General features: G+C 50.6%; 5 protein-coding genes across 5 annotated transcripts; 3 read left to right on the top strand and 2 right to left on the bottom strand.

The window, feature by feature from the left end:
• Positions 1-1,567: 1,567 nt before the first annotated feature.
• QC763_309655 (uncharacterized protein) lies at positions 1,568-2,095 on the top strand (the record flags this gene model as incomplete). The annotated part of the gene is made up of 1 exon (XM_062911419.1): positions 1,568-2,095. The coding sequence occupies one exon, from the start codon at positions 1,568-1,570 to the stop codon at positions 2,093-2,095; it is 528 nt and encodes a 175-aa protein (XP_062767447.1).
• Positions 2,096-4,551: 2,456 nt separating this feature from the next.
• Positions 4,552-6,063, top strand: QC763_309650 (uncharacterized protein; the record flags this gene model as incomplete). Its single annotated transcript, XM_062911418.1, has 2 exons — positions 4,552-4,662; positions 4,837-6,063. The coding sequence occupies 2 exons, from the start codon at positions 4,552-4,554 to the stop codon at positions 6,061-6,063; spliced, it is 1,338 nt and encodes a 445-aa protein (XP_062767446.1).
• Positions 6,064-10,021: 3,958 nt separating this feature from the next.
• On the top strand, positions 10,022-10,864 carry QC763_309630 (uncharacterized protein; the record flags this gene model as incomplete). The annotated part of the gene is made up of 1 exon (XM_062911417.1): positions 10,022-10,864. One exon carries the CDS (start codon positions 10,022-10,024, stop codon positions 10,862-10,864), a length of 843 nt encoding a protein of 280 aa, XP_062767445.1.
• Positions 10,865-17,588: 6,724 nt separating this feature from the next.
• Positions 17,589-18,747, bottom strand: QC763_0057730 (uncharacterized protein). Its single transcript, XM_062905817.1, has 2 exons — positions 18,585-18,747; positions 17,589-18,474 (listed from the first exon to the last, which is right to left on the bottom strand). The coding sequence occupies exons 1-2, from the start codon at positions 18,614-18,616 to the stop codon at positions 18,096-18,098; spliced, it is 411 nt and encodes a 136-aa protein (XP_062767444.1). The 5' UTR covers positions 18,617-18,747; the 3' UTR covers positions 17,589-18,095.
• A 3,544-nt stretch (positions 18,748-22,291) lies between these two features.
• On the bottom strand, positions 22,292-22,591 carry QC763_309620 (uncharacterized protein; the record flags this gene model as incomplete). Its single annotated transcript, XM_062911416.1, has 1 exon — positions 22,292-22,591. The coding sequence occupies one exon, from the start codon at positions 22,589-22,591 to the stop codon at positions 22,292-22,294; it is 300 nt and encodes a 99-aa protein (XP_062767443.1).
• Positions 22,592-23,111: the final 520 nt, after the last annotated feature.

Below are 23,111 nucleotides of genomic sequence, written 5' to 3'. Positions count from 1 at the left end.
ACTTGAGCCGTCAACCTGGTCCAAGATGGCACCCGCATATAAGAGGCTCTCTAAGACACCCCAACTGCCAAAGTTGGGGAAGCGATATCACCATCCAAGATTCGGCATCTGATATCGGCATCTACCCCCGCATAGAGCGTCTCTCTCTCACCTTTCCCTCCCCCTTTGCCACGCTGAGCTTGTTTCTATCCCCCGCGTCTACTCCCTGTACAAATTACCAATGCGGCCTCGGAGTTGTCGGACCTTCCCCACAAACCTGTCTGCCACGTCTAGTTTCAATGCATACGTCACAAGCCTTTGGAAGTCTTGTTCAGCCAGAGATGAAGCCCATTTTACCAGTTTTCGGGTTTTGACTACGGCAAGTTCTGTCACTACAGTCAATACTCCACTCTGGCCTCTACTTCTTTCGGGTCCTTGATGGCCGATGAACAAACGGCAAGCGCGCCAACAGCAGCATCTCATTCCCAAGAGCGTGGATAATTCCTCTAGCCATGGCCAAAACGCAGATAAAGAGCCTCGCCCCTCGAGATGCCGGAGTTACTGCCGATGTTGTTCAAAGTTGCATGATGAGTTGGGCACCCTCCGAAGAGCCTGAAGTCACGAATTGGATACCAGACTCGGCCGTGATCACCAGTTCACGACCCTCTCCGCTTCTTGACAACGACAAAAACGATAGCAGCCCAGAGGATGGCATCGGGGTTGAGGGCACGTTCCGGTATGGGTGGCAAGATGCATTGTACGGAGTCACTAGAAAACGTTAGCATTCCCAGAGACTCACGCATGGGCTTGTCGAACAATCCCCGGAACAACACTGAAGAAAAGGTGTTGTCTCTTCACCGTTGCACCCTGATCCTGGAACAGAGTTTAGCTAGCTCATCCATGTTCGTGGAACCAGGAGAAGATCGAAGCTAAATCGACAACGGTTTCTGTTTTTACAGAAGCTAGCCAGAAGCTCCACGCTTGGAAAGCACTAACCCTCCAAGTCAAGAACGGCACCTTTACCCGCTTTTTGGAAGTTCAACGTCTTGAACTACTGTAGTCTTGAGCAGTTTCAGATTATCTGCTGTTTCTTCCCAGGTTGGGGGCTGGTCTCTGCAGAAACTCGGCCTTCCAGTCGGAAAAGCGTTCTCAGATGGCTTGCATCAATGCAAACGCTACTAGATGCTAGCTGCATTGAAGTTTTGGACTTGCTTCTTCAAATCTTCTCTTTCACCCCAGCTGATCAAAATTCGGTTTAACTCTGTCTGATCTAGAAGCTGGCTGCGTCGGAGGCCGGGGAGGTATGTCATTGTTCGTCTCGTCCCTACTCCCAGCCATGACTCTTTGACAATATCGTCGTCATCACTTGTGCCGCGCTTCCGCAAGCGTGATTCCAAGAGACTGGTATACGGATCGTTCATGTTATATACACTGCATCAAACGTCTCTCTTCAACTTCTTCTCAGCATCCTTCACTTAATACACACTAATACCCCTTCCCCTATTCCCACACTCGTTTTATAAGCAGCTTTCATAGCCCATTCCCCAGCACCAACAAGACAAGAACCAACAAAACAACAAAAGCCAAAATGCGCACCTCTACCCTCCTCGCCACTGTCTCCGCTCTGGCCCTTACCGCCACCGCAGCGCCCGCCTTGACCTCCCCATCCAACCAAATGAACCCCCTCCTCAAGGAACGTCAACAATGCGGGACCATCTACCCCAACCTCCGCAACTCCCCCACCGCTCCCCCTCCCTACCAAGTCTTCATCTCCTCCGCCGACGCCTCCGGTATTGAGATCGGCTTTTCCATTCCCTCCTCAGTCGTCTCCGCCGGCACCGGACCCTGCGAGCTGGTCCTCGATCTGTCTTCTTCCCAAGCTGCTGTCTACGGATCAGCACAGGTCAATGTTTACGCTCTTGACGGCCCAGATGCGAATGCTTTGGTCGGCACGACTCAGTTCTACCAGGGGAGCAAGGCTAGCATCAGCAGCTGGGCTTGCAGAGAGCAGATGTGCTTCAGACTGGAGGTTGCGGAGGAGTCGGAGGGGAAGCAGGTCAGCTTTGAGGAGGTGGCTGTCCAGGGAGCGGGTTTCTGGATGAAGTATGGCTGCTAGTTTGTGACAGAAGGAGGAGGAGGAGGAGCATTTTGTCACTTTAGCGATGCGGCTTCAGCATTGATACCCCTTTTTTCACAACACATTCTTCACTCACCGCACAACCAGCACTAATATCACTTAATACACTGCACCTAATACCATCACCACCAGTTCATTCCCCCAGCGTTTTGGACGAGATTTTGTTGTACGATAGGAGGATATAATCTTTGTAATGGAGGGGTCAAGCTGCGAGCAGGTTAGTCCCTAGAAGGACATTCTTTTGGTGGCGGTTCTTTTCACCTTTGAATAGAGTCTACATTCATTCGCCATATTTATGTTCCTCCGAGGGTGTAGGGATCTTGATGGCCACTAAATGACTTTCCGAGATTGTGGATAGGCCTATTCCTTATTGAAGACAGCAAGGAAAGTGTAAGTTGACGTCTAACTATACCTTTGCTGACTTGCAATACGAGCCATTGTCCCATCCATTAATACCCTGGTCAACATTCGTCCCAATACAACCATATATTTCTTGAAAATTAAGCTTCAAGTTCAAAATCTACCCAACTTGTGCTGGGTACCAAGGATTACAATAGAGAGATATAGCGCAGCGACCGGGTTGATAAGCTAGTCTACCTTAGGTGTTAATTGTTGCTGCCTACGCGCCCATGCAATTCATCGAGCGCACCCCCACCCGGGCATGGAAGCTTTAAATACCGGGCCACGCCTCATTCGCGAGGGTTCTAATTGCGGCCAACTGCGGCGTTTCTCGTTGAAAGGGTTTCAATGCTAGGGATTGGATTGCGAGGGCTTTAATTGCAAACGTGTGAGCGCTGATGTGGTGATGATGTGTAAGGCCCAGGGAACAACCCTAGCCTCCATGGGGGTTGATGTCTACGGTCACTATAAAAAGGGGTGATTTCCTGCTAGAAGTTAGGTACTTGTTCATGTTTCTTCTAATCCTAGGTCGAAGTGACATTACTACGACACAAATGACTCCAGGACATGATCCCAGAACGGCGGAAACCTACCACAAGCACAATGCAGAGTATAAACCCCGACTTGAACACTCGCTACAAAGTCCAGGGCTTCCCACATAACCGACAATATCCCGGACTCCCCCCGAAATATACCTGGGACGGACAGAAGCAAAGCTATTGACCACGAAACTTGCAGATCAAATCAGCATCGGGCAAGTTCGAGCTGAAGAACAAATATGGTTACGTATTCTCTCATCGCGGACTATACGAACGTGCCTCAGAGATCATCGATAACTCTTTCGCTGCAATCGCCAATGAAACAAGCCAGGGTCTCTTTCTACACGAGGTGGACGCGGTTGTTTTGGATAGGCTGGACCGCGCATTCGTAGCCCATGAATTGCACCCGAAGCGCATCGCGAACCTGGATGAGATTTGGGACGCCTATTCTTTTCACCAAATAGTTACAACGGGTCTCGTAACAAGGGGTGTCAAGACGGGACCGGTATCACAAAAGCAGGCACATGATGATGGCCACCTGAGGTCGAGCCCTAGCCCGGACGCTAGGATACCAACATGCCACAGAAGCTGAGGAAATGCCATCGCATACAGCCTTCGCCAGCACATACCTGAACGCCGAAGCAGATATACCAGGTCTCTTGGAGATGCTCTGGAACGAAACGCGCAACCCCGTGGGACGCACTCTGCAAATCGACTTCAGAAACAAGGACTTTGCCAAGGCAATCCCTTACTACCCCTTTCACATCTCCAAGACGCAGTTCCCCACATCGGAAAACTCACGAGCTTTGCAGCACACGCTGGCCTGGAAAATGTTTGAATCCACGATGCTGAAGGGTTACAACTGCAACTTCAAATCTTTCGATGCCCTTCGCGTGAAGATTGAGAGGGAGTCGAACGAGACGTTTGGGCGAAACTGCTTCAAACTGCAGCATCTTCACTTGTTTCCCCCGTTGATGGTGGTCTTTTACGCGGACCCGATCGTCGACCTGGCAAAGAACACGCGGCCGGCAAATCCTCTATGGGGCAGACGGAGCTACGAGCACGTTTACAGTGTGTGTCTGAAGCTGATCGAATCCATTGTCGGTATTGACACGGGAGTTCCAGGGATGCCTTACAGTTTTATTCTGGAAATCTGTCACAGTGGCCTCGGCCTGAATTATGACAGGGCCAAGAATACCGCCAGAAACCCGCTCGATGATGAGTTGCTGGTTGACGAGAAAGTCATCTTTGAAAGTCTCGTCGATCGGGTCATGATCGATGTCAGTTTGAAACCACAGGAGGAAACACCCCGACCTGCTATTTTCGTCTTGCACGCGCTTGCCTGATGTAATAACCACGGAGGGGGCATACAAGGCGTATTTTCAGGACGCGGAATTGAGGCGCTTCGAAGATGGGGAAGCAGGACTTTCAGCCAAACTACGGGCCCTCCCCGGGGGCCTGTATCCGCGGAGTCATCTTGTTGTTGCTGGCGATCCGATGGCAGAAATCCCCGCTCGGACCTGGATGGACAAGGAAGGGGAGATGGACCGATCACGGTTGATGGACATGTCTTACGAGCAGTGGATCACGACTTGTGCGAGCCCCGAGGTTCGAGCTGGCCTCTTGGCACTCAACCAGCATGGGTTTCTGGCAAACAGATTTGTCCCCAGAGAACCCGCTGGAGAGTAAACAGGATGCAATTGACAAGGTCACAAACTGGAAAAGGGACTTGCAATTCCCCATGGAAAGCCCGAACGAAGAGCCTGTGACTGCAACCAACAGCTGGAGCGCATACAAGGCAGCATCACGGGGCGAAGAGGGTCAACTTCGCGTACTGGTTGCACGGCGCGCCTCCCTCAACGCTCCACGGGGAGATATGGCACTCCTTTGGCGGTAGCATCAGCGAGAGGCCACGGTGCGATTGTCCAGTTGCTGCTAGATGCAGGGGCTGACATCACGTTTGAACAAAAATGGGGTTCCTCCTCTGAAATCGCAAGCTTGTATGGTTCTCCTCTAGAACTTGCGTCCTACTACGGCCACAGCCATATCGTGGAGATTCTTCTCAAAAGGCTGGAGGCGGAAATGGATTTAACCCACCAACCAACAAAAAACCAATACATCCGGGCCGCACTCCATCAAGCATCTGAGCAGGGACATGAAGAAGTTGTGCGTCAGTTGCTCGACGCAGGAGCAGACATGGAATCTCTCGGAAATCGTTATCAGGCGACCGCGCTGCAGATAGCCTCTTCCCGCGGTCACGTCAGCATAGTTAAAGCACTCCTCAACAACAACGCCAACGTCAACGCCCACGGAACACGACATTGCACCGCACTACGCGCAGCATGCAGACACGGCCACGTTGATGTAGCCCAGCTCCTCCTCCACCACGGCGCCATTGTCGATTTCCCGCCAGAGACGTGGTTTAGCCAAGAAATCCGCACGCTCCTCCAAACAAGCGGCAATAGATCAGCACCTGGACCGTGTACAGGCCCAACGACAGAACCAAGCTTAACACCAGAACAACACATTCCTGGAGAACTCCGCTTCGACAATCTAAGCTGGCTGGCGAAGCACGGATTCGACATAACTCCGCTGGTTGACACCATGAAGAGCAACGGATGGCCGAGACGAAACCCTCGGTGGCAACCGTCGAATTTATCCCATCCCCCTGACCACTACAAGGTAGTGGCTCGGGGGGAGGAGAGGAGGAGACGACGGCACGAAGAGGAAGTCTTGAAGCGAATCAGGAATTGGACGGCGGGTTTGACGAACGTAGAAGCGCCGACAAAGTATCACCTCAAGCAAAAGCGACAGCGTGTTGAGAGGAAAATTGAGAGCTGTTGTGGGTGTTTGCTCTGCGTCTTCGACAAGCAGGCTCACGAGTCGTTTGAGGGGAGGGTACAGGCGTATAATACAGAGCTTGCTGATCCGGTTGCTTTTACGCTGAAGCAGATGAGGGATCGATGTCTGAGCGAGGAGAGAGTAAGGCTTGAGGCAGACGTTAAGTAGAGGGACTTGGGAGGGGTGGGTTAGAGGACTAGGGGGGGATGTACTTAGCTAATAGTTTTGTAACCTAGATTCACCGTGAAAATACCTAGAGATGTGTCCTTGTATGTTCTGCCTTATGAGCTGTAGTCCATCGTGATGATGGCAACCCTCAAGCGGTGCTATCGCTGCCTCGATCGTCGGTTATTAAACGAGTTATCAAGTTTCTGCAATTGTCTTTCAGGTGTATTACATTTGCTGCGCAGTTCCTAGCGGCGTCCCATTGTCCTGTTGTGTTGACATGATGGGTTGAATCCAGTGATACAGTAGTCACCCGCTGTAGATTCGACTGGGGCTGGGTAAGTTGATCGACGGGTTCGAGAAAACCTCCAGGGCTGTATTTCACGGCAGAGATGGTTTAGTGAATCGGCTTTCCTGACCTCAAAGTCAGATTAACAAGCGCAACCATACTAACAACTGCTCCGACTGCCCCCATTATATTGCACGGAAAATGATGAGCATCGGAGCAGGAGATCGATGGACCGTACGTAGCTCGTACCATGAAGATGAGAGGGAGGACCACCGCTATAGGTGCGTACGAGAAGAGTTGGAAGATTATCCACATTTAAGTCTTGCCCCACAGTAAACTGCCCATCTTGTTCATTTTCGTCACCAGGATGTTCTCCGCTTAAGAAGCATAAAGGGTTTATTTCCAGAAGACTAAACTGAAAATATACCACATAAAACCCTTAGTTTCGTGGAACATAAAGGAAGGGGTAGCGGTATAAATAATATTTGGCGTCAAAAGTAAAGTAGATAGGTCCATACGGTAGGTACCCACTCAACGATATAGAACATGCAACCTGTGCTGAGAATTCCATCTTATTTTACACACCACCCAAAGAAATCCAGTAAATACCCAGAACAATTGTAACCGCACATCTTTTGGCTCCCTTTCCCTTTCAGTTCCACTCGCCAGTGCTTGAAGTTGGCTTGACTAACAGTCCCCACGAACCACATTCGTGCACTGGGCTTAAATAGGTACACCGTATGAGCCACACGGTGCGGGTAGGCTTGCCCACCGTTACACCCGCGGCACGCTGACCAAGAACCGGGATGACGGAGCCGAACCACATTGCTGGGAACACCACAAGGCCGGCTGCCATCCACGATTGGCACGCGAGGATAGGTTGTTTGCGTCTCCGGAAATGCGACATCTGGGAAGGCGGTGGTTTCGAGCGGGCCAATACTGGGTTCAGCGGGTCCGGAAAAGTGGTGAAGAACATCGAAGAGAGTTGGGAAGGTGTCACTGGATGAGAATTGCATCTCGGTGATAACCCGCGATGAAAAATATCGGGAGGAAAGAGGACTGTCATGATGTTGGGGAATGGGGTGGGCGGGTCCCCGCAGCCACCAGCAATCAATATGGCATCCATCGGTTGGTTGATGCGTTATTAAGCCTTAACGGGCCCGGCTTATTGGCATAGTGATGTGCAGATGGAACCTGTTATTGGTCGAGAGAGACGCCAACCCCAAAGGGAAAGAAAGATCAATTGCCGGCGGCAAATGAAGCATTAAAAGTCTGTATAGCTTCATTTGCCTTTTGGAGGTGGATTCGGGTGCGGGTCTTTAGGTCTGCATTGGAACCAACCAATCTGCCGTACGCAATTGGATCGGCGAGGTCGCTTTGCTGGAGGAAGGTGTTGAGGCAATCCGAGATGAAGGTCATAGCTTGTGGGGGAGGGGCTTGGTCCGTGCGTGGAGGTCTTGAAATGTGTGAGTGGTCGCGGAAAGATCGGACGGATATCAAGTGATTGGTATCTGAAATGACAAGGAAGGAACACAAACAAAGACATGGTAGTATTTATGGACCCGAGAGAAAAGCAGCCCACTGGGGTATGATGGGGAAAAAAGGACAATGGCAAAAATTGCAACCTACATTTGCCCTTCCACGGGTGGAGGGTTGTTGTCAGGTAGAAGATGCTGCATCGTGGGGCGTAGAGCGATTGATGGTTGGGGCTGGAAAGATCCGGGTCAACCGACGAAGTGAGCTGGAAAAGTTAGGAGGGAGAGCACAATCTACTTGGATAAGAATGGAAGAAGGTTGCTAAAACAGCTCGGGAATCTTGAACGACTTCCAAAGAACCTGTAAGTGCTCAACTTGAACAGAATGGAAGGATATGGCTACCGTGATATAGGAGATCGAGGGAATGCCTGTTATTTGAAAGACTGGTCGAGCGGATCTAAACGTGCGCGCGCCCGCGCAGCAAGACCCTTGCCATCCATGGCAAGTTGTGTTTATGGTTGTGAGAAAGTGAGATGCTTACACTTACGCAGCAGATAACCCTAACCCTCAACTGCCCCTAAAAGCGGCGAGAGGTGAGGTTGTTGGGTGCCTTGTGGTTTGCAACGTGGTTCGCAAATGGTCCGCCATGATCAAGCAGAGCCGCAATACTTGGCAGACAGAGGTAAGGGGACTCCCCTCTTCACTGGTGGGTTTTTTTGACTCTGACCAACTATGGACACCACCTTCGACCGCGCGCTTCTAATCAACACCCTTTTTTGCCATACATCAACACACGGCTGCAGCCTCTGAACATCAAACCTGCCAATTTAAAGATTTTGAGCGCAATGCATTCCTGGAAATTCTCTTGAAACCTCTCCATCGACGTCGCCTCCGATTTCGACATTCTGCAGATGTCTGAATCAACATGACAATCCCAGCGGCCTTTGGCGTCAGTTCCAACCATCTTCCCATCCTCGACTTCTCGAGGACGACAATGCTTTCACCCTGCCAATGCGACTCCGTACATCCTGCCGATAGGTTCAGCTTCACAGAACCTCGTGGAAACGATTGAGCTCATGAAAGGACTGTATCACGGCCACAACAGCAGGGGAACGAGCGATGACTGAATGGGACAATACTGGGCTGACACCAGGCTCGCCGACGTGATGGGCTCGCGAATACGCTTTTCCACGTCCCAGAAATGCCGTTTCGGTCCTTTCAGTCGAGCTTCTCAGACATCTCCTCACCATCGCCACTGCAAGCCGCCTCTCGACTGGCTTCCAAATATGCAATGCCCGCGCGCATGTGGAGACATGAAGTCCACGCTCACTCTCCTGTTACGCGGCATACCATCGGTCCAGCGTTGTACATACCAGACAAAACTGCGATGGGTTAAAGTACTGTGGAAATAGACCCTCGACCCCGCGAAACTGGACGAACTCCCCAGCATTACCTGATTGGCTGCAAGGCAAAAGCTGTATCCTTTCTACAGCGCAATCTGACATCACGCTTGAGTTTGACAAGCGTTCTCCTCGGCCTCGGCTGGTTTCGATTTCGAGCACTGCCAACTCTCGGCCCTGCGCGTTCCCCGATATCGACCGCATGAACTCGATTCATGGGCGACTTCCTGTCCCTCTCATGCGACCTCACCCTCGCTTAGACTACGACGCTATCAGACTATCCGCAGTCGCCCATGCCGATCATCAGCAAAAACCGCTGTTCCCCTCCTACTTGACAATATCAGTCCAACTCTCGTATGTTCTGTTGGAGGCAGCACAATGAAAGTGGGCATGCTTGTCTGCCTGGTCATGTCCTCAGAACAGTGTTCATATTTGTTGCACGATCTCCCAGACCCTCACTGTTTCCAAGTCGACGACGCGCAACGGGGAAATGGAGCCCTTTTTTTTGGCGCCCCTTGCGACTTGGCCCGCAAAGCAGGCGAAGATGAATTTCTTTGTTTTATTACCGGGGCGAATCATCCTTCTTTGTGGCCTTCCACTTGGCTTGCATAGACAATGCCTATTGTGCTTCCGATCAAACATTGAATTTGGCCTCCGGAGTATCATGGCAATGTCTCGTATAAAAGACCAGCGCATACCCCTCTCATACGGTTTCTTTTCGAATCATCATTTTTTTCAGCACGCCTCAACACCGAAATCAGTACACGGCTACAACATACTATCGAACTTTTCCACCATGGCTTCTGCTCAGGACGTCTTAATCTCCCTCCCAGTGGATATTCTCATCGACATTATTTCCTGCCTCGATCCCGTTTCTCTCATCGCCCTTTCTCAAACCTCCAAGGGCCTTCGCGACTTTATCAACCCTATTGAACATGACTTTCAACAGCGCCTACTCGCTCTCGAACTTCTTCCCAAGAATGGTGGCCCGGAGCTGGACGACTACCCAGGCTACCCATTTCGGCAACCGAAATTTTATCTTTTACACGAGACCATACCACAGATGACAAACCGTGGCCGGGACTGGTGGGCTAGCAGCTGGTACGCTTGTTTCGGTTGCATGAAACTTCTCTCGAATGCCATGTTTGATGACAGTGAGTTGTTCAACACAGCCACAAGGAAACCTTGGATGAGAAGTTCCGAAGTGCAGAAGATGGCCCTCACAGATTGGAAACTTGCAACCACAACAGAGAGCAGGCTCTCATCGATTCAGAGGCGAGCGGAGCAAGACAGAGAACCCACCGAGCAGTACCGGCAGCAGTATCAGACGTCCTTCCACTGGAACAAAGCAGTGAACAGGGAACTGAATGATGACGAAGATGTAGAGGAAGTTCGCAGGAAGCACGAAAACTGCATTGAAGAGACAAACCCTCACATCGTCGGCAAGGCTCGTCACGAACGGAGGTGCGTGGAGTGTAAGTTCCAGCGCAACCTCTACCGTGACCGCCCTGCCCATCAGCTTTTTGTGGTAACACCGATGCCCCAATCATTTTCTCCCGAACGGACGTGGGTTTGGGGTTGGGCTTCAACAGGCTGTTCCCCGGTCTCTTGCCAAAAGTATTGGTACCACCCAACTTGAAGCGGATACCGGCTCATTTGTGCTCCATGCAAGAGTGGCACTTCGTTGATGAGCCGCTGCATCCTGATATCCTGAAGACGGATTCTGAAGACGCGGAACCTGAAGACGCGGAATCTGCAGCTGAACCTCAACAGCTTCCACTGCGGGTCAGATGTCCAAGCTGTGAAAAATGGCAACCAACTGTCGCATTTGGAATGATTGTGTTGTGGCCGCTTCGCCATTTCAGCCAGCTCAGGCTGGACCACCAAGGGTCACCTTTGTGTCATTACTGTCACGTCAAGGCCCACGGCAAAACTGCAACGGCAGCAAGATTGTACCAACCGGCCGAGAAGATTATCGACACGGAAATTTACCTGCAACTTGACCACCTTGCAGAAGGGTGGGAGCAAAACTTGGGCCTGATACGCAAAGTAATGGCGAAAACAGACCTAGAGGAGACATGGAACGAGCTGGTCACGCTCCATGATGATTCAGATAGCGATGAGCTCAGGCGGGTTCTAGACTGGAGTGCTCTGGGACCCTCTCCCACTATCAATCTCAAAGACAGAATCGAATTCAAACACATTCACACCCTGTCCTTGCGCAAGCGCTTGGCTCGGGCTAGCCTGGTCCCATTTTGGGACAGGATCAACGGATTGCGTACGGTTGAAACTATTTTCGGGCTGCATTTCTTTCTGGAACAATGGGATGGGTATGATATATGCCAACAGTCTGTCATTCACATGAGAACCGCGTTGGACAAGCTCATCGAGGCCAGGGCTGCCGGTAATCATGACCTCATTCTCACTATGCTGACGGCGCCAGATGAGTACGGTCGGAATATCTTGGAGTAGAGGAAAGGAACTTGCTGATCGTAGGTTTCAAGGTAAGTGCTTGGATTTCAGTTATGCATACGGTAAGTTTGATATCGGCCCAGGTAGGTGACTTTGTTGTCTAGATGTCTAGAGTCTAACGTAATATATAAATAATACTTTGCTCACAACTTTGCGTGTTTGTGCTCCTTAGAATGATGATCTCACAGTCGAATGGAACCGACTAACTAACTCCTGTGCAAACTCAAATTTCGACATGCGTAAAGACTGAAGGTAGGTACCGTGCACATGCATCTAACCTATCCGTGCTTTGTGGTGGGAGAAAGCGGGATATAATTGGCTCCACAAAAAGATATTCTATCTACCCACCCATCTGCTATAAATCAACAGAAACCAAGTCCACACCCCTCTAACCAGTTACACCCCCGCCATGTCATCATATGCGTTGTGCCCGTTTGCGTTTGCTGTCGTGTGCCATTGATGAACCGCCTCTTTCTCCTCGTGCTATCCCTAAAATCACAATCCAAAAAGTTTAAACTGGAGAAAGGAGATCCCTGACAAGAAACTGAAACCATTCGTATCCACTTTTGACGTCAGCTCGCTCGCCCGTGAAGCTTGCACCAAGCGCAGACCCCATATAGTGCCTTTTTTGTGTTTTTTTTTTTTCGGAAGCCAAGTGCTGCAGGAAAAAATTAAAATAAGAAGAGTAGGAGGGAATCAAACAGGATGTGATGTTTTTTTTTCTTTTCAAATTTCTTTTTTTTTTTTTTCAAATTTTTTTTTCCAAATTTTTTTCCGTTTATAAGTGATGAGAGTAGAAATGAGAGAAATTATATAGATGTAGCTGTTGGGTGGGAAGATGGGGGTGGTGTTGTTTGTCGATGGCTATGTCGAGGAGCTGGTGGGAAAAGATGGCTTTCACACATCTCCAGCGACAATTTTCGCTTTTGCTGGAAGATGAAAAGAAGTACCAGGCAGGCAGGGCAGGGGCCGCCCGGCGCCGGAATAGAAGTTGTTGGCACACCACCCCCAAAACAGGTAGCCACCCCTCCCCTGTTGCATCGAGTTGATTGGCTGGATCATGGGAGTTGAAGCTGCGAAACCGGACACACTTTGCACGCCCAGCCCAATCTCCCTTCAGCGCTCTTCATCACCGCCTGCAAAAGCAATCTCGAACTGCGCGATGGCAGCGTGTGCGCGTGCTTCGTAGAAAGGGACGCACGAGTCTTCATCGAAATGGACTTCATGTTCCGGCACTCTACTATGAATAGTGCCATCGTCGAACATGTCTTGCTCAATGAAGGCCTCGAGTTGGTGCAATGATGTGGTGGTGCTTGTTGCGGTGATGCTGAAAGTAGTCGTGCTGCTGAGGCTGTTGGAGCTTTGGAGTTGGGAGCGACCAAGGGTTGCGCTGGATAGAGTTGGACTGTTCAACTCGATGCTGATAATAAGAAAATTTATTAGATCACACAACTTGACACCGGGAGCTCGAACGGAAACAAAACATACCGAAGTTTCGAGGAGGAAGATGTTGAAGGGGTAGACATCTTTTGGGAATGGTTCCACTGAGATAGAGCAGAGTCAGGAAGGTGAGTTTGCAGTCGTGTAGGTGAATGAAAGCGACAAAGGGGGGTGCTCTGGGACAACTATCCAGTCGTCGGCACAAAATTAATAGAGACGGTTCTACGAGGATCCTTAACGGTGTAGGAGGATGTGAAGATATGGTCAAGAACTGACAGAAGGGGGCGTCCCATTAACCAGCCTTGCGGGCACCCGGCAAAAAAATCTTGGCACACGCTGCCCCCATTGTCGATACATGCAAGACGGCGGCCCAGCTAAGCAAGCTACGCACTCGCAGATCCGGCTGGCCATGAAACAATCGGGTCCTCGGCGCTTACTTACCCATTACGGAATGATATATCACTGGTACCTATAAGATTCCGTCCTGATCGTTTAGTTACAGCGCCATTCTATCTGCAAGCAGAGTGGGGGACAAAGCTCCGGGGGCAGGCTTAAGTCCATAACGATGGTTGGTAGCACATCAGCAATTGCGGAATAGTGAGCGGAATAGTGACGAGTGTGGCCTATACATGCAATGTTACCGACAAGCATAGTATCAAGTCGCACCTGCTCTACCAGTCGCACCGATCGAGGAGAAATTATATAACTAATTGCCGATTGTCTTCGGGGTACGAGACGGTACGCTATAGGTATGGGGGATATTTATCCATCTACCAATTCCTGCATGAGACAGCCTTGTTCTGTTCGATATCAGGCGTTGCTTTCTCACCAAAAGACTATCTGTTAGTGCGGGTCGCACCGAGGTATCGCTAGACTTACTTATACCAAAAGAACGAACTGGTACAATGGTTATCTTGAACAGCAGGAGTTAAGACTACTAGGTTACAGTAATAGGAGCATGAGGTAAAAAAAAAAAAAAAAAGAGTACTGTTCTCAAGTTGAGAAACTAGTACATCCAACCTACTAGCTACCCGCATAAAACGCCGATCAACCGCTGCAACAGACCGAGAAGAAAAAAAGATCGAAATTTTTTTTGTCTTAGCTTCAGCCAATCATCAATTTTGTTACATATTTCGCGCCGCCAACAACCTCCGAGCTCCGCAGGACTGACCATGAGTTCCGCGCCGGAAATGTGGGTCTGCTCCGGTGTGTCACCCGAGCTTTGCTCCGCTCCGCGCCGCCTGAGAATGTTCAGCACCGTGCCGCTAAAAGAGAAAAATCCCTCTCTCTACCGATTCTCGGTAAATGCAGTGTCAAAAGCATCCGCGGCCTTGGAAGCATAGGCGGTCGACTCTTTCTTGGGGGATGTGATAGCCGAAGAATGGGACGGCGCCGACGACGGGGTTGATGTTGGATGGTAACCAGAGTGACAACGGCAGTACATGTTTGCTCCGTCTCTGGGAGACTCGGCAAGGTAGTACTCCAACATGGCGTTGTTGCGCTTCTTCTTGGGTGACACTTTCTTGATTGCGGAAGGGGTGACGGTCGATGGTGACTGGGTTGAGAGAGGCTGGGGGTATTGAGAGCTACAAGCAGAAAATAACTGTTAAAATCATGTTGGAAGAGTGGGATACGAGGCAAGTAAAATGACGACCAACATTGACTTTTTGGTGTTGTGTGTTACTGAGGTGCTAAGATTGGGGTTGGAGGTAGAGGGCATGGTGAATATGGATCTGCTATCTGTGATGGGATACAATGTGACACGAGCAAGTAAAACTTGACTCTGGAAAAAGCTTCGAATCCTGAGATGAAAGGAACTTTGGGATGAAAAAAGGGAATGATGTCTTCTCACCTAGAAAAGAGCTGGAGGTGATCGATATATAGCTAGCAAGGCACCGTTGTACGTTTACTTGTGTAGGTGGGCTCACTGCCGCACGGATGCATACGGTGTGCAGACCGCCTCCCACCCCTCCCCCCGGCACGCGCGTGCAGCGATGGATCACGGCTAGGCTACTTCGGATGGTTGTGATTGATCCAGCAGTTTGGCTCAACTTGCGCTGGAACCCCATTTGGTAGGTAGACAGTGACCAAAGATTCATCGTGCGTGGGCTTGGAAATGGCTACATAGTGCTCAGAATACCTCATGGAACCACCATCAATTGGAATTCACTGGGGAGATGATCACAGGTGTTTTTGTTGGTTTTCGGCAAGAGGGAATGGGTATCAAAATCTTCCATATAATAAGTTTCGTAAAGTCTTGAGCTACCAGGTAGCACACTACACGGTTAGAAACTAGACGGGTGTGGCGGGAGCGAAATCAAGGCACCTCCTCTTCTGGGCTTTGCAGCAAGCTGCCCCGCACGTGCGACCAAAATCATCACAGCCGGCAGAGTGGCCGGGGGTGTATCACCACATCCTTACCTATCCACTCACTACCCCGTTCATTGTTTATGTTTACCTTTTACATTTATCTTAACTCCCTATTAATAGCGATCGACTCAACTTTGACTGGATAACAGAGACTACGGGACTTCAAGTTGCAAACATCTACAGCTTGCTTCCAAGGCTTAAGTTATGAGCCCGTATTAGGGTACGAAAGCTTCCTGTTAATTCATTGTGCATGACCAGCAGGGCTGATAAGGCCGGAGAGCGGCCACAATGGAAGGCGGGCATGCACTAAGGTAAGTTCGGACCAGCTACAGGGCCCCACCCTCTCACTGCATGCGCTTGATGGTTGCTCATCCAATCAAATCCATGAGCCCGGAAAGCATTCCTGATCCGGGGAGAGGATATCTGATCTCGAGTGTTCGAGATGATCTGCAATAAAGGCTCCACTTCGACAAAATGGTATGCACATGCATGTGTCCCGCCTCGCACCTCGAAATCACTCGGCAACTCCTTGCGGCTTTGTCATGTGTAGACCTATATGAGCAGTGTAGGTATCTAGAGCGTCCGGGATGCAATTACCAAATTGTAGCCCGACGTCACGGTAGGGTACCTGACTGTGTTGCTTACTCTGCAGGATGTACTCATGATCAAATACCTGCCCGTCTATTTACCTCGATCCTATGCGTATCGTACCACAAATAATGCAAACGGAATCCGGTATAGCAAGCCCGCTTGATGTATCCAGCTGGCGATGACCGGGCTGCATCGAATGCCGCTGCGGTGGGATGTGGAAAGGGATGTAGGAAGAGGACAAGCGAACCTGCGATGTCGAGAATGTATCCTAGGAGTAGTAAAAGTCTTAACTTGACAGGCAGACAGGGCGCAGGCTAGTAAACAAGCGGCCATGCCATGCAAGTCGCATCCTCCGCAATCTGTACGCTATCAATCTTGGACTGCAGATATCCCTATGTGGGCTTTCCCAAATCAGCGTTCATCCGATTCAAACTTGTTCCGTTAAAAAGCTGCAAGTGCACCTTTTTCGGGCCAGCGCAGATTGTCGGTGGGCAGGCAGGGAATATTGGCGAAACTAAGTGCCACGACCCCACCAGGTTGACTTTCCACCAGGCTAATCCCAAAGGAAAAAACTGAGCGGGAACATGCATAGGCCTCCCAAAGCGGCATGTTGCAGATTTGGGTGACACGTACCGGCAGTCTGGCATGCATGAACGTTGGCGGGTGTCCAAGAGCAACCTGACAGATGTTGGACAAGTGGCAGTTAGGTGACTGAAAGCTTACAGAAGTAATTACGCAGTACCGTGACGAGCGCTATTGTGTCGTGTAATTATCCTGTTTCGCTTGGTATTGGTTTGTATTCTGAGAGCCTTCATAGCGAAGAAGTGATGGGAGACAATAATATCGCAGCACGAGTAATAAGTCATCGGTAAACGTCGCGGCGATGTGTGTAAATCCTCCTGCTTATAGTTTAGATTTTTATTCCATTGACTTTGCTGGTCCAGGGTAGCTCTCGATACAGGATTTTGAGGGAGGCCGAAGAGCACTAATAACCTTAGGTATTTACTAAATATTATAGCGAATCGAACCTTGTCCTCAATACACTAACTCTGAAATTGTAAACTGAAAGCTAAAATGTACGAATGAAAGCTTATTCTCAACACGGTGTCGCTAGTGTGTGACGAACCCCTGTACAGAACCTCTGAAAGGGATACTGGTTGAAGGTAACTTCTGACAATTGGTTCGGTGCAGCTAAACAGTGCACAACAAGATGTCTCAATGTAAACACAAGATACTGTGAATATAACTGTGAATTGCATACTGCGGAACTGTCAATCTACGCCAGCCAGTTCCTCCGTATATATAGACCTTGGGACCGTTGACTTACAGATGGTCCTCGGTCCACTCCTGATTGGCCGATACTGGACCGTGGACCGTGAGCCCCGCCGCGGTCCCCGGTCCCCATCTTATTGGTCCGTTCCGTCCACTTGGACCGTGAGCCCCGCTCGATCGCTCGGTCCAGCCCTGATTGGTCCGTCGTGGCCCCACTGTCTTCCAGAACCGTGACATAGTGGCCTTCCCAAGAACGGTGTGCCAATTCTCTCTCTGCAAGTGCAAGAACGACAACGGCCGCTATGCAAAACACCGAAAGAAGTGCAAACTTGCCCCCCACGTGTTCTTCCAGCTGTTCATACCCCGCAAATGACAACCGTCAAGTTTCATCTACCCTCGCTACCCCAGTCGATCTCGGCCATTCGTCCCCACTCTATAAAACCAGGAAAGAACAGATTGTGTAAGTCATAATATCGCTGGCTCTGCATTGGACCCAGACATCTAGGTACCTGTCAAACAACTTGTGTTGACCATCATCTAAGCGGAGGCACCAAGGAGAAAAATAGAGCGGCAAAGCTCATTTGGATAAAAAGAAACACCATGATCGTAATGCAAAAAAAAAAAAAAAAAAAAAAAAAAAAAAGGGGTCCTCTTGCCCGCTCATGGCAGTTGTTCGGTGTGAAGTTCGCGCAAACTTTATGATGCTGTCTCGACATTGAAGGGAATTAAACGGGTTTATCGATGGTGTTGTGTTCGGGGTCGAACCGCTGGTCAAAGTTGTCAATCAGCTGCTGGGCCTTGACGGTGTAACAACCGATGCGGCTGTAGGGATTGGGGTGCTGGTGGGGTGCGTCTTGGAAACGGCCATGCAGCGAGCTGTCCGCATCGAAGCTTGAAGAGGTGACGGCAGATGCAAGAATGTCGGAATTGCGTGCTGCAGTTGGCTCAGTTTGGATCTCCTCGGGCTTTGGACTTGTGGTTGGCATTGACGGGCTATTGTTGTGCGAACTAGCTGTAGACTCGTGCTTGTCGTTGTTACCAAAGATGCCGGTGTTGTGAGTGGCAGAGGTTGTCCGCGGTGTCAAGATAGGATTGCTGGACTGGCTATAGGAGAAAAGGTTAGTAAGCCTGACTGCTTTTTGATTCAAACAGATTGATGCTGTGCGGTGAAAATATTGCGGTTGGGTAAGGTGTCGTGGATAGGTGAATCTCACCTTGAGAAGTCCGATGAAGTGTTGGTTTCCATCTTGAAGAGCGATAAGGATATTATTAGGTGTGAGTCTGTTAGATGGCTGATTGAAAGCGTTGCAAATCACACAACTACTGTCAAAGAGAAGCGAGAACCTCATATATTTATAGGAAAGTTTCAGTCGACGATAGAAGGGGAGTTGGGGTGACTGAAGAGGTATTGTATTACATTGTCTGCATAAGGCACGGTTTTTTATGTGGTCCAGGGTGGTGGCTGCATACCATGAGGACCCCACCCAGTCCCCATGCTTTGCTTGACCAAAGCGGGGTCCCCCTCCATTCCGCTCAACACATAACCGCAGGGTAAGTTTTTCAGGTTGGCCGATTGCCTACAAAAACGTAGATATTTTTCGGCTCCTGTAGCGCACCCCCCCATCCCGTTGCCCGACATCTTCCTTGGACGTCATATAAGTTTTCTTACTCACACACCCCTGCCGACATCCCTGGAGCGCCACCGGGCGGATATCGAAGTGCACATCACAGCTGGCATTTCATGTAGTCGCAGACTGCAGTGGCCACGATGCTATTCACGAGAAGGAGGCGGTTTGGCGAGAAGATACTGACCCATGTAAACCTCCACTCAATCTTGATAGAATATGTCGCTGATCCGAATTGACTAGGTATGAGTGCGGAGCGTGGCATCGGCACTGCCCTTGCGAAACTGCCATGTACGATGCTACCATCGCGACATTCTGCAGGCGTGGGATCGCATTCTTGCCGTTCGTTGGTATACTCACACAAAAATCTTTTTGGACCCCAGGAGCCTTGACCCTTTCGCAGTTCCGTCGCGCAAGTCCATTTCCATGCTATAGCGTGTCTGAGATGGAGGAGAACACCTGCGGGCCAGATAAGAACAGCTTCCGACGCAAACTATGCGCACTTCTAGAAGCCAGGCATTCGTTCTCTAAAATTGTGTGAGCTGATCGGGCCCGAGACAGGAGGTAAGCTTCTTCATACGGTCCCTAATGGCCAACCAAAACCCCACCACCATGCCGCTATCTAGTTCCCGAGGCAGGAAAGCCGGCAGCCAGGCATTCCACCCTTTGAGATGTGGTCGAGTGGGTAGCACTCGGATCGATGTCCAGAGTTCCGTTGATGGTCTGGTGGAGGATCACACCCAGTATATGGAATATTCTCTCCCCACTGTGGTGAGTGTTCGGGTTTCGGCTGCACCTACCCCCCGCCGGGACTATCACGGCAGCGAAAGCACACGCCCAACCAGCACGGGCTTGGCAACCCTCCACCAGCAGCACAAGGCGTGATGCAACCCGACGTATTCTTGGTCCACGAAACTTGTCTCTTCGGGATTATGTGGATGGCTGTCGTCGATCAGAATCCGAATATTGTAGCAGCCATCCACCCTCCTTCACCCCCTGATGACCTCCCTGACTTGTCGACCGTGGCTCCGTGGCCCCTGTGTGCCCCCGAGCCCCTGTCAACCCTGTCAAATTCCAATGCGACCCTTGGCTTGGGCCCCACTTTCCGCAACCTCCCAGACCACATTCTCCGCTTTTGGACTCTTGATTCGGATAGCCCATGGCCCCAGTCTATTCAGACCCCCCCAACACCATCTGAGTTTTGCAAAACAGTCACACCCCCTCGAAAAAGCTGGTCTGGTACCCAACACTGTATCGTTGTGCGCCAGCTACCTGTCTCTCCATGCGTTAGTTGTCAGGCTTTTGAAAACAGCATTTCTTTAACCTCTCCCCGGCACACACTATTACATGTGCAGCGTGATTCCAACCTGCCAATTGCTGTTCCTATGGTTGATAAGTGAAAGGGAGTAGGAGAAACAACAACGAGCGGTCGCACTCAAGGTGATGAGCAACAGCGCAGTCTAAGGAGCGCAGCAACCAGACACGGGAGTGAGGCAAAGAGGCCCGGGGGAGGGGCGTGGCTCTACAACAAAAAGCCAAAGAGCGCAGAACATCACAACACCAGCTATACCTACCCCATTAGCTGGACTGCTGCAATGGCAGCGTTACCCGCAGGGGTATCAGTATGCAACGGCCCTCAGCAGCAATAAGGTGTACGATAACCGCGCGCAAGGGGCTAGGGGGTGTGCTTGTTCTAGAAAATAGAAAGCTGTGCCTCGCACGGCGCCGGCCAAGATCTAGCGAAGAGCGACTAGGAAAAAAGGAAGGGGCAACGGCAACTCTAAGCAGTGGAGCAAAGCCGCACCCACAACGGCGTCTGATAGGTATACCTCGGGTGGGCTAAGAAGATGGGGTCCTGCATCTGGGATTTGGCAAATTTTTCCGTTTCTGGATATCTCCTCTTTATCAAATGTCGGGGTTCGATCAGGAGTCTTGTCAACGCATCAAATCAGGCATCGGGTCAACTCACCGACCGGAACAATACCGGCTGCCGCGACTACGGAGAGTCTGACGAAACACTGGCGATAGGACAGTATGTTGAGGGGCCGCTCTTATTGGCGGCTGGGTCCTCTTTATTGCACCAAGGCGTGTGTACGGTCAGATGCTGTCATGAGCAGGCAAGATGGGAGTGGTAAACCGGGTGCGGCGTTGCGGAGTATTGATCTGCTTCCGTTGAAGTGCATGCAAACCCTCGCCTCGAGCTCTCCGACCTTCGTGGAGTTTTGCCCGCTGGTTTTCCGGGCCCCGTCAGATCGTACGCGGCACGGGCAAAGGGTGAGAGCAGCGATGCTGAGATTCACCGCACAGACACCTGGAACTGTTTCCAGGTTGTCACCGATAATCCTCGCAAGCCTCGTCCCCGCCGGTTCGTGGTCTACCGGCTCTCACTAGAGGCGCAGAATGGCGGGCAGTTGTGCGTCACTGTTGACCGTCGTTCAGCTGGTCTGGGCTTCCCTATCCATGCTCCAGGTCCCGGGTGACAAATTCATCCGAAAAACCTGAAAGGCTGGGTGCTGTCTTCCAAAAGTCCTTTTGCAGCAGTCAGGCTCGGACGTGGGGGCGTGGGCAATGCCCCAAGAAAAACCATCCGCTCTTGGGCTGCAGAATGGCGGATGGGCAAAGAGTTTCCATTCCCAGGTTGACCTGAGATGGATGTTAGAAGGCGGGGTCCAGGGCCCGACGGTCAAGGGTTGACGTGCGCTGTTCAGCTCGGAGGGGCCTCCGGCATCTCCGCTTGAAAGAGCGCGGTCGCCTGCGTTGGAGACCATTGACTACCATGCAGCGAAAAAGTTTCACCGAAAGAAGAGAGAGAATACTAAGCCAATTTTAGATGAGTTGTTATTGAGGATTGAACCCTGCAGACCTGGGGACAAAGAACAAGATGGAAAACACCAACAATACGATTGTAGAATTTGCGCTGGTAGAAGCCCACATTCGACAGCGGGAACCCCACCAAAAGTTTATTTTTGGCGGCTTCACAGAGAAAGTACAAGTCTTTGTTGACCATCGGCATAGCAGAGCCTCAAGGCAGCAATAATCTCACTTGACACACTATCGAATGCGAAAATAAAAATAAAACTAAGGTTATTCAATAGTTATCCTGGCAGAACCAAATCTCCCCACCATGATCAGCGATCAAGTGCTGCACTGTCTTCGTCAGTGTAGCTATTAATAGTGGGTCTACCTCCAGGATCTCCAGCCCCCGTTGCGCCAACCAGACAGGCCAATAGAAAGAACAGAAAAATAAAAGATAAAAAAGCACAAGCAAGAGATACACTCGAAAAAAAAGGCCGCCATCAAGGTAGCCTGGGCTCCAAGTCCTGTAAAATGGCGCGCATTCTTGCCCTTCCCCGTGCACGGCTTCTCGCAACCAGTCTCTCGGTCGGCATGGGACTCCCAAACGGCACAGCATGGCCGCCCAACGCTGCTCGCCTCCATCGCCTCCAGATCAAGATCCACGAGATCTCACGCCGAAATGATGGTTCCTCGCGGCGAGGATTGAGGAACCTGTGCATGATGTAGTCTGGCTCGTATGATGCTTCGCCGGTTCTCGTGATTGTCGACAGCCGCCGCTCCAGGGTCTGGAATTGCACCATGATGTTGTTGCGTCACTGCCTGTGTGATTGGACAGTGTCAGTTTAAGAAACGGGTGGGGTGAGACCAGGTCCCTGGGTGGAGATCTCCCGCTCGTGAGCAGCCAGACGGAGATAAAGATTGTGATGTGTAATTAGCAACTTGAACTTACTTATGAGAACAGATCCAGATTTTGCGTCTATTCGACAAAGAAAATGACGAGAATGCAGAAAACCTTTGCACTGGGACTCCAAGTTCTTCCAAGATCTTTTTGTTGAAGATGGCCTGTTGAAGAGGACTTGGAAAGCCAAAGGACCTAGGAAACCAACGTGCTGTGAAGAAACAGCGGACTAGTGTTGAAGAACGTAGAACGAGCAACTAATGCCAGTACGGATTGATGAATCTCTGAATAGATGATGAAGTCCCTGATCAACAAACTTCAAGCGAAAAGTTTGGGAACAACCTGGCTATTTATCAGACACTTGGGTGAGAGCCTTCTCCTCCATGACAAACGCGGCCCTTTCCCCAGCACCCAACGTGCCA

The sequence above is a fragment of the Podospora pseudopauciseta genome, chromosome 3, assembly GCF_035222475.1.
Source record: "Podospora pseudopauciseta strain CBS 411.78 chromosome 3, whole genome shotgun sequence".
NCBI lineage: Eukaryota > Fungi > Ascomycota > Sordariomycetes > Sordariales > Podosporaceae > Podospora > Podospora pseudopauciseta.
This window is presented reverse-complemented; position numbering and strand designations above follow the sequence as displayed.